General features: G+C 50.3%; 1 protein-coding gene across 1 annotated transcript in view; it reads left to right on the forward strand.

Annotated features, from left to right (window-relative positions):
- Nucleotides 1-12,422, forward strand: part of LOC116443526 (sodium- and chloride-dependent GABA transporter 2-like) — a 38,673-nt gene that overhangs the window by 15,261 nt on the left and 10,990 nt on the right. Inside the window, exons 7-9 of the mRNA XM_032107728.1 lie at nucleotides 479-563; nucleotides 2,710-2,842; nucleotides 6,749-6,883. Coding sequence (XP_031963619.1) covers nucleotides 479-563; nucleotides 2,710-2,842; nucleotides 6,749-6,883 — 353 coding nt within the window. The remainder of the gene's footprint in view (nucleotides 1-478; nucleotides 564-2,709; nucleotides 2,843-6,748; nucleotides 6,884-12,422) is intronic.

Consider the following 12,422-nt stretch of genomic DNA (forward strand, 5'->3'; position numbering starts at 1 on the left):
TCTTGCTCCTGTGTGGGTGGGACACATGGGGTTTGGGGTGCTGGGTCACTGCAGTGCTGTTGGCACTTTTGTGGGAGAGGCTTGGTTGATCTGGGTCTTTGCTAGAGGGCACCAGTGCTGGACAGTGGTGACCTCCCTGGTGACTCCTGCTCTGGGCTCCAGCTACCATGGGCACCTTCCTTCTTGGCATCTTTCAGTCATCCTGTTCTGTGCGTCAGCCACAGACCCAGTGCTGATCAGGACTGTGCCCACTGGAAGGAAAAATTAACTGCTGTCATCTTAAGTGTCCTAGATTTCTTGCCAGCCTTTCCATAGAAGGGACTTTGTTTTGTGCGTCCTTGGGACTGTGTGAAATTTGTCCTGGAGTCAATGTCAGTGAGTCTCAACACTGTGGATGGACAGGGAGGGATTTTTCAGATCCTTTGGTACTCCGGGCACTGTTGCTTACACTCCTCCTCTCCCTGGGCCTTTCCTGCAGAGAACTGCCTGGAGCTCCAGAAGGCGAACTCCACGTTCAACGTGACCAGCGAAAACGCCACGTCCCCGGTCATCGAGTTCTGGGAGTAAGTAAAGGACAGGCCTGGACACTCCTTCCCTCACAGACATGATTTCTCTGGGCAAGGGACAAACCCTGCAGCAGTGCATCCTATTAACCGGCCCTTGCCAGAAGAGGACACAGGGCGGGAGGCTGGGCAGGTCAGAGTGACGGCTCTCAAGGGCAGCCCTGTCAGCCAAGGTTAACATCACTGGGCCCATGGTGTTGCTCTGGAGCTGTGCTGGCATGCCTCAGAGCCACCTGATTTTGTCCTTCTCTGAAGCTGTGTTCCTGTCCCTCTGGACCTTTTGGCCTTTTTGGTCTCACTGACCTCTTTCCTTTGAATCCATGCTGCTGTGTGACACCAGCATGTTCCCAGGAGGCTCTGGCATGGTGGGTGGTCACTTTTGTAGGTGAGCTAGTCTCATCTCAAAAAGAGAAAAAGAAGTGGTGTTTTCACTACAGGGCGACTAATATGCAAGTTGTGCTGGGGAGAGAAACTACAAAATCAAAACAAGTGCTAGGGTCAGACAACTTCACACTGAAATTTGGTCCCTCGTGTTCATTGTTTTCTCCCCTTGTGTTAGTTACCCTGAGGTACAGAGAAGCTTTATTTCTGGCATGAGGGCATAGGTCTGTTGGCTTAGGATCTCTGATGATCCTTGGCGGCCCAGTTGAGCACTGAGCCCTCGCTGAGTGACTGTGCAGGGATCCCCTCTGCTGCCACCACGCATTTCCCTTGTGCGTTTGGATGGATGGAGGGCTCTGCCCCCGCTGCCCCTGGCGGTGGATGGAGCGCACACGCGGCACCCCCAGGGCTTCCTCAGCTCAGCACAGGGACGCTGCTTTTAAACTTCAAAGTTTTTCAATTTTCTTTGTCTCCTGTGTGCTCTCCGAGCCTGTGTTCTCCCTCTGCCTGCTGCTCACAAGTGATTAGATGGTGGCCTGCCTTAGACTGCTTTTCCTGAGGCTGAACACTGGAAAAGTTGTTGTTTCCATCACTGCTGTGACCGTCCCTGTGTTACTGAGGAATAACGGGCATGGGACTGGAAATTTCCACCGTCCATTGCTTCTAATGCAGCATCTGTTCCTGTGCTCCCTGGGCAGGGAGGTAGGAGGCCAGCGTTTCTTTGAGGAGCTCTGACCTGCCAGTGAGCTGATGGCATGCTCCAGAGGTCTCTCCTGGCTGCAGTACAGCACCCAGTTAGTTCCAGTCCATGGGCACCATTTCCACAGGTTAGAGTCCACGTCCCTAGAAGCAGGAAAAGAGCAACGCGATGAAGTGCATCTGAGAGAGCAGCGTGATTTTTCCAAGCCTTCTCTCACCCCCTCAATCTGCTGCAAGGCTGTGGGGCAGGGAGGGCAGCAGTGTGTCTTAGACTAGGGTTCCCCAGCAGCACCTTTATTTTGGGATAATTGCTGTCTTTTGCAGCAGCGTGGACATTGCTGCTGGGCTCCAGTGTTGTGCAAGTCCCTCTCTGCCTGTCTCAGGCTTGGCTTTTTGGGACTGCACCCTGGGGTTTCACACTCAGGTCCAACTGTGTGGTGTAGGAGATGGAGGAGGATGAGTCCTTCCTTTTGTAAGTGACAAGGAAGATTTGACATACACATGGCATGGAAAGGCTGCTATTATCTGACCCCATTTGTACCAAGGTCTACATAGCCCAGGATTTTATCTCCACACTGGCTGTAAGAGGATGCTCTAGGTGGCCTCTTCTGACTGTGCAGTGGGGATTATGGTGGTCGTGGTTGGGTCTTAATCACAGAATGTGATGCCCTGTGCTGCTCCGTGTCCTGAGGTGAATTATGTGGCTGCCACAAAAGAGAGAAGTGTGCTATGGAGAAGGGGTTGGACAGCATTGCTTCTTGGGTGATCCTGATGCGTTCTGCATGGTAAGTGCAGTGTATCCCTCACTTTGAGGATTGGAGCATGTCGGAAATGTAGGTGAACTTTGCGTGTCCATGCATGACCTGCCAGGCTGGCAGTATTTTTCAGAGGAGAGCACTGCTTAATTCCTCTGGGGCTTTCAGCTCAGACCTGGCCCTGGTGAGTAAGACAGCTTTTCTCCCCAAAGCCATCAGGCACTGAGGAGGTGAGAACCAGCGTGGTGTTGGGAATGTTAGTGGCCAGCATCAGTGACCCTTGCATGTTCCTTTGCTTCCTCCCAATGCAGGAGGCGAGTGCTGAAGATTTCTGACGGCATCCAGCACCTGGGTGGTCTCCGCTGGGAGCTGGCTCTGTGTCTCTTGCTGGCTTGGATCATCTGTTACTTCTGCATCTGGAAAGGGGTCAAGTCCACGGGCAAGGTGAGTCCTTGGTTCAGGTCAGGCTTCTTTCCTTGGTCACAGCTGGAGCACTGGTTCTACTCACCTACAGAGAGGTCCTTGAGGTCCCCGGGAACCTCTGTCTGCGTAAGCTGGCAGGAGCCTGAAGGGCTCAGTGTGCAGCAGGAGTGTGAGCCAGGCTCTGTGCTTTTGGGTAGGAAAGGATGGGAGCACTGAGGCATCACAGAGCATTAACTTCCAAGGTATATCCCCATCCAGCCCCTCTCCATCCACAGGCCCAGGAGACCCTGCATTCTTGCTCTGTACAGGGTGGCTGCTTGTTCCCCTCCTTCCCACCACAGGGTAAGCAAGCAGCATGTTTTTGCCTCTGCTGGCAAGTGCAGCTGGAAAACCTTCAAATTAATTAGATATAAACAAAGGTAACTGTGATGGCCTCAAAGCCCTCTCTGCCCCAGCACCATGGGAGTTGTCTTTTTATTCTTTTTGTTTGTCCCCACTCTTCCTACAGTTGCTCATGTTCTCCAGCAATAAAGGTCTCCTTTTTCCTTCCCCACACTAGTCACTACAGAGTTATTTCTTTGACTGTTTTTGGGAAGGATTGGTGTGGCTGTCCAGCTCCATTCCATGCTCCGTCTGTTACAGTGTGCCACTCTCATTTGCACTGACCCCATTACTTAGTTTCTGCTACCGCCTCCTGACCCCATTCCTAGCCAGCTTTGTCTGGAGCCAGCAAGAACAGATGGAAATGAAAAGGTTTAGTGCGTTTCCTAAATGGTGTCTTCTCTGCATGTCTTGAACAAGCCATCATGTGTGATGGGGTGTAAATTTTAACTGCACCCGTTTCCATCAAGTTGATGGCATGGATGTTAGCAGTTTCTCTTGCTTCCAGAATGGTCTGGGATTATGAAACATGACAGGGAAACCAAGCAGCTTGCAGGGATAATATTTTCTGGTTTCCATGGAGTAAAATTAGAAGAAAAGAGCAACTGCTTGCTGTGGCAGCCTGGTAAAAGAAAGCAGAGGCAGTCTAATAACACCTAATATGATACTAAGATACAGCAAACGTAGTGTGGGAAGTCCTGAGAAAAAATTCCATCTATTTTAGATAAAAGTTCTAGGCCAAATGCAAATGATTTTTAGCAAAAAGTACTAGTGATGGTGAGATCCTGAAAACAGAAACCTTCTTTCAGTGAAGCAACAGTGTCCATAGGTTTATCAACCCTCCACATATTTCATAACCTGACTAAAATGATGGCTGTGGGAATATACCCCACTGGGAAAGAGATATTCCTTAATTCTGAGGAGTCGCCTGTGGAGGATCAAACACCCTGAGCTGAAGTCACCCTACTCGGATCAGCAGTGGTTCTCATCCTCCAGCACAGGGACAGCCCGACCCCCAGGAGTGCTCTCACAGGCAGGAGGTTGTCACAGATGGAACCACTTTGCCGAGGCATGTGGATCAGATTCAAATAAAACTCTGGATGTTGTTGACCAGCATGTGACAGAACAATCACACTGATCCTGGCAAGCTTCCTAGTGATGTAGTTAGTGCTAACAATGCCCAAAAAATAAAAAGATTGGGCCTGAGCCAAGCACTGAGTAATATCTCATTAGATCCAGATGTTCCTGTTGTTAGATAGAAGTTTGGCAATCTTAATCCAGCAAAACCTTCTCCAAATTCAGGCCTCTGGTCTCGGTGGAGGTGTGAGTGACTGTGGAGTGAAAAGCTTAACACACTAATTCACATGGGCTGTAAAGCACATAGGATGTTACCAAAATGTGAATCCAAATCATATGCCAGACAACTACCAGTTTGTATCCTGAGCTCATCAAAGCTGATGTTATTTAGAGATTAAGCCAAGTATGTGCAGCCTGGCATCCTGGAAGAATGTGCACTAAGGCTCAAAGACAATGAGTTGTTTTTATGATTTTTGTTTTTAATCTGGCTTTCATGGCTGAGGAAGCTTAGACTTGCATCCCATTATTTCCTGAAGGAAGACTTTGGTTGTGTGGTAAATACAGTGATGATGGTTAAACTTGCAGGGCCTGCAGATTTGATTTACTGTCACTGTACAGCTCTAAATCAGAGGCTCCTTGAAAATTTGAGACTACGGGGAATGATGGCATTTGCTTGTGCTGAAGGATTCTGTCCTTGGTTTCTACAGTGTTCAGGATGCAGATTTAGAGGGACAGGGGTGGATCTGTTCACACAGACATCTCAGGCAATCCAGAGCCTCAGCAAGGAGGCATTTTTCACTGATCTGTGTCAGTGTTATCCAAGACTGCTGAGATATGTAGAGCAGGGCACACGAAATGCACAGAAAACCTGGAGCTGCAGCTAGAGATGATAGTCTAGTATTGGGTTTTTTCAAGGATGGGATATCTCTCAAATCCTGTCCTGCAATACAAAACTGAATCACTGGAGAGTGTGTGTCCTGACTTAGGGGAGGACTCGCATTGCAGCGTCAGGTGCTTTGGACATTGCTTTATTCAGATGGAGTCTATCAGAGTGGGTCCAGAAAACAAAATCTCTTTTTGAATCACTACTCAGATCATGAAGATTATCCAGGGGCAGGGCAGAGGTGGTCGTACTGTCCAGGGAAGTCATGTGCTTGTTCCCCTTAGGACATCCCCTAAGGCAGAAACTGCCGAAGATGTGCCACAGCCTGTGACTCCTGCTAAGGGGTGGTGGGCTTTAGGTGGATTTTAAAGTAGCTTATTCTGGGTGGATGGGCAGGTGTGAGAAATGGATCACTTCACATCCTTACATTTTGCACTTCCTTCAGAGATGAGCTCTCCAGTGCACAACTGCCAGAGCCGAGAAAAGAGCTGTAGGGTAGCGTTCAGGTGCAGCATGCTGATGCAAGTCCTCGCTCAGCACGTCCACACAGGAAAAACCAGAAGAAGCAACATTTCTTTTTTGGCCTAGCATGATAGTGAACAACCTCTTCTCAGATGGTCAATAATTCTTTAAGGTGTGGAAGCAATGCAAAAGGATTAATGACATTACTTGAATTGTTGAGGAGGTTGCATGAGTTCTCGATACGAGTTTGTGTGGGAAACAGACTGCAATGTGGTGTCATTGTGGCATGCTACAGCAGTTAGCCTGAACAGTCCTGAAAGTACCCTGGTAATCCCCAAAGTTAGTGTCACATTTACCACAGGTCAAGTCCCTGAAAGGATTAGCTGATACTGGTTTCCAGCTTTCCCCCAAGGGATGTCGCTCCCTTGCTAGAGAAAGGGATTTTAACCCTACCCTGAGTATGTCTGCAATGCTGATGGGGCTAGTGGCATAAAAAGCAAGAGGACGCATGTTCAGTGTCCTGTTTGGGTCTGCATGCTTGGTGGCAATTCTGAGACACGCAGCCCTGCTCTGTCCAAAATGCCCATGATGGGTAATTGAGCTGGGGTCACTCAGAGGCAGCAGCTCCGAGTTGCTGCAGTGGGGAGGGCTGGGCACAACCCCTTTGCCAGTTCCAGCTCTGAGCTGGGGACCCCAGCACTGTCCCCGGTGGTCCTTCAGTGGCTATCACGTTTCAGGGCGTATCTCTCACCTGCACACCCCTTCACCCTCGCCACTAAACGCTATGGAGAAGAGACTGTGTGTTTGTGACTCGGGCTCCTTCTCTGATGCATGTGGATATTGCACCACTGGCTTTAGCAGACCCACTCTGACTCCAGCCTGCTGACAGCCTGGCTCAGGGTCTGGATCACTCCTCGGATTAAAAAGGTTTTCTCTGGCTCCAGACATGCAATGGCATGTCGTAAGTTTCCTGAGTGCATTTTAAAATGCATTTCTTCCTACGGCAGGAGACAGCAAGGTGCTCAGCAAAGCAGCCTGACTGGGTCAGTGCTGTGCTACCGGCCGGCACTGTGTGCTCTGGCCCGTGCTGCTCTCTCACACCTGTCCCTTCCTCCTCCTCCCAGGTGGTGTACTTCACTGCCACGTTCCCGTATGTAATGCTGATTGTTCTGCTGATCAGGGGAGTCTCCTTACCCGGGGCATCCCAGGGAATCCTCTTTTACCTTTATCCAGACATCAGTCGCCTTGGGGACCCTCAGGTAAGGTGGAGCGGGGGGGAATGAACGGCTAAGCTGTGCTTGCATGGATTCCTCTGGCAGCCCTCACTCTCTCCTTTTTGTTTTCCTACTCTCTTCCTTCCAACTTCTACCTTCTGACCCCTCTTTTCCCCCTCTGTGGCCATAAGGCAGAGCTGTGATACTGGTGTGTTTTCTGATAGTCCCTGCTCTCTTGCCCGCCAGTGCTGTTCCCTTATTTTCCTGAGTTGACTCTGAATTGCTCAGGGGTATGGGCAGTGCGATGTAACCTTCTATCACAGGTGGTGCCAGCTGTCCCTCCCCTTTCCTGAGGAGGCTCCTGTGCTGTGGAGCCAGACTGTGCATGGGTGCACTTTGCACCGTGCCGGCAGCTTGTGGGGATGAGCCCTGCTTCTGGCATGTTTGCTCCATCTTCCTTGGGAAGCATGCCAGGTGCATGGATGGTGGGAGCCATGGCATGCTGCAGCAGCAGCCCCTGGGGCCTGGCTGCCTTCCTCTCCTTCCCATCCCTGGTGAGAAATTCCTGCCTGTTTGACAGGAGGGTCAGTGCCCGACTGCTGCTTTTAATCTCTTTGGGACAAGTTTTTCCATGTTAAATCCTGGCTCCAGCTGAGCTGCTGTACCAGCCTTTGTGTGAAGGTGTTTCCAAAGGAGATTAAAGGGTGCCTGCCTGGAAAATAGGCCAGCAAAACCCTTGGTAACTCCGTTAACTCTTTCTGGTCTAGCACCAATGCTGCCTCAGTTATTAATTTTGCGAATGGGAACATAAGTGCTGGTGGATGTATGGCAGGAGCGCGGGGTAGGACAGCTGCTCCCTTGGCATGGAGGTGCAGGAGAGTGTGGAAGGGTGCGAGGACAGGTCTGTACTGTGTTAGTGTCTCCATTTGTGCTGATCAGGTGCAAGAGGCTTCTGAAATGAAATAATATTTTTGAATGGTGCTCCTTCCCTTCTGAAAAGTCCTATTGTCACCGTGGCTGTGTTGCCCAGGGGACTGAACTAAGCCACTTCAGGTGTGCCGTGGTTGGTTCTAGCTGTGTCTGCATTAGGTCTGTCCTGGCAAACTCTTTCAATTGCAGCCTGTGCTTCAGAAGCACAGCTTCCTTCCAGCCTGGAAAATGCTGGCTGAAAGGCAGAGCAACCCTACAGAATAAGAAGATGGCTCTGAACCAGGGCAGGAAAACTCTGCGGAACCAAGGGAAAAAAACTTGCTTCTCCCTCCCCAACTCCATCATTCCCCAATGAATGCTTCACTTCTGAGGGAGAAAAGCAGGATTTGGCAGCAACAGTTGCCTTCCTGTAGCACGTTTTAACCATCCCACTGAACTGTGTTGCAGGGCTTGGAGCGTCTCCTGTGACTTCCCCTCGGAGAGGGAAGGGTTAGTGCCCCAAGCCCCACGTGTGTGGCTGTGCCCCTCCGTCTCTGTGCAGGAACTGTGGTGTGAGTCCTGCCAGCCCACGGCGACCGAGTCGATTATAATTGATTTGTGCTCAAAGGACAGTGAGCTGTAATTGTTTACCAGCAATCCTGTACTGCCCAGAAAAATGGGAGATTTTTTAGTGCTTGGGAAGGGATTCTGGAAATTAAAAAAAAATTTAAAATAACCTCTCCAATCTGAGCCTTATGAGAAGGCATCTCAAAGGGAGGTTTAAAAAAAGAGCAAACAATATGTAAGGGGACAAAATCAAAGCTCCTCTAAAGCATATGAAAAACTAGGTGAAAAGAGGGGATGAATTATTTATCAGATTCTACCAGGGGAGCAGCAACAGCTGAGATGTGATTAAGTGTCAGAATATCAGCCTGGTGTGTGGAAATCACTTTTCACCTGCCAAGTGACCTTGGACAGAACTGGGAAATCCTGTCTATGAGAGCTCAGTCGAGCTGATTGATGATGGTCTCTTCTGGCTGTGAAGTCTACAGTGCCCTAAATCTTCCTGCACCTTCATTTCCTCAATCTATGAAATGCCTATAATTAAAATGGTAAATGAATTGCATTTGATATGTAGATCAGACCATACAGAGAACTGCCAAACCAAGGTGTTGAATAATGAAGACCAATTATGCTCTAATACAAGCAGATAACAGCAAAACCACCAAAGAGATCATCTATGTTGAACTGTGTCCCCAAACAAAAAAAAAGTCCAAAAAACGAGGCAATAGCTCATTTTTTTAATACGTAGACTATTTAATATTATGACGTTAGCATGTCAGCCATAATTAGGCCCAAAGTCTTTTCCCACTCCTTGACTGCATTGCTGTGCTCCAGAATCATTCTGTGTATTTCACAGCGTGGACCAACAAAGGGTTTTGGGGTCATCCTCCATTTCTACTTTTGATCACTCCACCCTTTGCATTTATCAGTTTTATCAATTGTTTTATTCAGTAGGAAATGCTGGAAATTTATGAATGTCATTAAGCAGAGGGATGGATAGTGGAATCCACTAGTGAGAAGATGAAATGAGAGGAATTCAGAGTAGAAATAAGATTTAAGTGTGTAAAACTTGTCATTAAAAGAACTTTTCTCAGGTGCTGTCAGCTCTCTGTTGATTGAAGCTTTCATATCACTGCCAGTCACTGTTTAGACAGACAGATATAAAGAGAAAACTGATGGGCTTGATGCAGAAAGTGATGGCTTGTGTGTTTGGGTTTGCTTTAAAGAGAAGAAATGTAATGGTCTCCTTTCACTGGGGTATCAAGTCTCTTAGCTAAATTTCATTAGCTTTAATGAGCGAGAATGGAGAGAGAGTTGTGCTCAGAGGCTGCTGAGTTTATCTGTCTCTAGAAAACCAGCAAATGTTTCTCAAAGCCTCCCACTCTTACTTTCCTCCTGAAATTTCCAGAAAACCCCCACCTTGCTGTATTTGCTTGTACTTCATTCAGTCTTTATATAAAGAAAGAAGCTTCTGTGACAAGCTGCTTTCCATCCCACGTGTGCTGAAGGCCCCTGAAGTTGGGGGCTGTATCCCAGTCCGGGGGGGCAGGGAGGCACCGGAGGTGCCAATGGCCACCGAGTTGTGCATTACTTTTTGAATATCCTTCCCTATGTCCCTCTCATTTTCTTTCACCCATTTCCCTGATGGTTGTGTTTTGGAGCAGGGTTTTCCCCTGCAGATTTCCCACACGGATCTTGCTTCCCAACAGATAGGATAGGAAGGGAAGGCAAGAGAAGATGCCCCCAGTTTGTTGGGGGGGTCTGTCCATTCTGCCTGTGGCTGCAGAGGGAGAATGCTGAGGTCATGGTTTGGACCAGGGCAGCTCGTACAGTCAATGCTGAGCTGAGGATAAGCCCCTCCAGCCACCACGGGGAGGATGTGAGAGGTGTGTGCATCTTGCAGGGCTGGGACCTGCTTGGTTAACCATGGGCCTCTGCAGCCACGCTGGGAAGGGGTCAGAGCCCCAAATTCAGCCCCTTCCTGCTGCTGCTCTATGGCCAGCGAACGCCGCCGCTTCCCTGTGCGAGGCGAGGGCGACCACAGGCCTGCTAAATATTATTTGTTCCCCTCATTTATTGCTTTCCCGGCAGGCCTTTGCCTTGACCTGGTGTGCCGGGTTTGTGCTGTTGCCGGCACCCCGCTTTCCCGTTCTGCAGGCGTTGTGTTTGTTTGGTGCGGAGGCTGTCCCGCTGTGCCCGTGGGGGACACGTGCGCCGGCAGGGCTGTCCCTGGCAGGGCTGTCCCTGGCAGCTGCGCTTGTCCCCACCGCGCACCCCATGCCGTGGCAGAGGGGCCGCGGGCCCGGGCATTGCTCCTGCTCCGCCCGGGGGACAGAGGCCAGGTACCGGGCTGCAGGCAGGGAGAGCTTGATGCTCCCACAGCGTGCCAGAGGGGCTCGGGGCTGGAACTGTCTCCTCCGCCTTGCCGGAGCGATGCATCCCTGTGGGGTGAGCCGCAGCTGTATTTACCTTAGACGGCTTCCTCCGCCTCCTTGTCCCATGCTTGTTCCCAGCCCTGCTGCCGTGGGGCCCCGCCGTGCAGCCCTGCTGAGCCTGATCTCAGCGCTGACATAGCAGGAAGGAATAAAGCTGTCCGTCTGTCTGCCTCCCCGCAAGCAGCAGGGCGGGGAGGACCATAAAGCCCGGCTTCCCAGGCAGCAAGGAGCGCCCTCGGAGCACCACTCGCCCCTTTGCACCTCCCCGGAGCAGGCAGCTGCGTTCCTTGGGACGAACCAGGGACCTGTTTTCTTGTGTTTAAAGTAACCCCAGTGGTGGGAGGGCCCTCCTGGGTGCAGAATGTCCCTACAGGTCCCCAGGTGTCCTGAGGTGTGGGGGTGACATGAGGTCAGTGTTCTCAGGCAGGGCGTCGTAGGGGCCTTGAGTGCTGGCACAGGGAGATTAACTGGGAACAAAGCCCCCGTTCCTCACTCCCGAGGAGTATTTTCCAGGCAGATGGGGCTCAGGACTGGGAATGTGATGCTTGGCTGGGTGTTGGCTGGGCAGGACGAACAGGAACCCTTTCCAGAAATGTCAGTGACCCATTCTCTGTCTTTTCTCTGCTGGGATAAATGGGGATGGGGGAAGCATTGCCCTGGGCTGTGCAGCAGGGCCTCAGCTCTGTGCTGGTGCAGCACTGTGGGACGTGGGCTGCATCTTTGGGCTGGGACCTATGGGCCAGTCTTGAGTGAAGGGGAATGTCAATCATCTGGAAATCGTGCCCTGGGAGTCTTGCAGTGAAACCATAGGAGTCACCATCTTCCATTCTAAGGCAGGGATGTGTTTGTGTGGTGCAGTGGGTGGCTGGTGGGTAGTGCCAGCGCCACAGGCTGACTCGTGAGCCGTGATGTCGTGAGCAAAAGAAATGCTGCTTGAACTGTGGCTCAGGATTTGGCTGGTTTTTGCTCTCTGCTATGCATTACAGCAAGCGTGACCCTCCACGCAGCATGTCCTCACTCCGTGCTGTGTCATCTCTGCTTGCTGATGGGGGCAGTTCAGTGCTTCTCAGCATGCCACCTATATCTGATGTGTGGCATCCCCCAGGGTTCAATAACATTTTGGTCAAAAGTGGTCTTTCTGTTATTTGGATGTGCTTTGAGAACTTCCTAAGGAAGGATCTGTTTTGGTACTGGGAGCTATTAAATTCCAGTACATGTAATAAAATGAACATTGCTGAGAAAATTAAGGGATGAAGGAATGGCCATAACCATCTTGGATAACTGCAGCTCAGGTGTAAAGGTTTTGGCTAAAAGCAGAGAGTAGGAGGCTATTGCAAACTGGAGCAAACAACAAACAATAAACAATAAACTGGATGGCTTAGAAAAATGCAGACAACAATTAAATCAAAATACCTGTGCTGCCAATATGCCAGCAAAATCTGAACAGTATAAACTTTACCAGTCTCTTTGGGAGCAGTGGCCAGAGAGCAGCAGGATGCTTTTATCTGCAGTGGAAAGAGAGCCCTGCCTGACCCTGTGAGGCCCTTTAGTCAGAGTGGTCTGGGAACAGCTGAAAAAACCATTTCTCTGAGTGACTACAGGGAGAGAAACAAGCACAGGCAGCAGGTTGGGGAGGAAAGGTTTGAGTGGCTGTTTGCTGAAGTGAGTGGTCCATG

The sequence above is a fragment of the Corvus moneduloides genome, chromosome 4, assembly GCF_009650955.1.
Source record: "Corvus moneduloides isolate bCorMon1 chromosome 4, bCorMon1.pri, whole genome shotgun sequence".
NCBI lineage: Eukaryota > Metazoa > Chordata > Aves > Passeriformes > Corvidae > Corvus > Corvus moneduloides.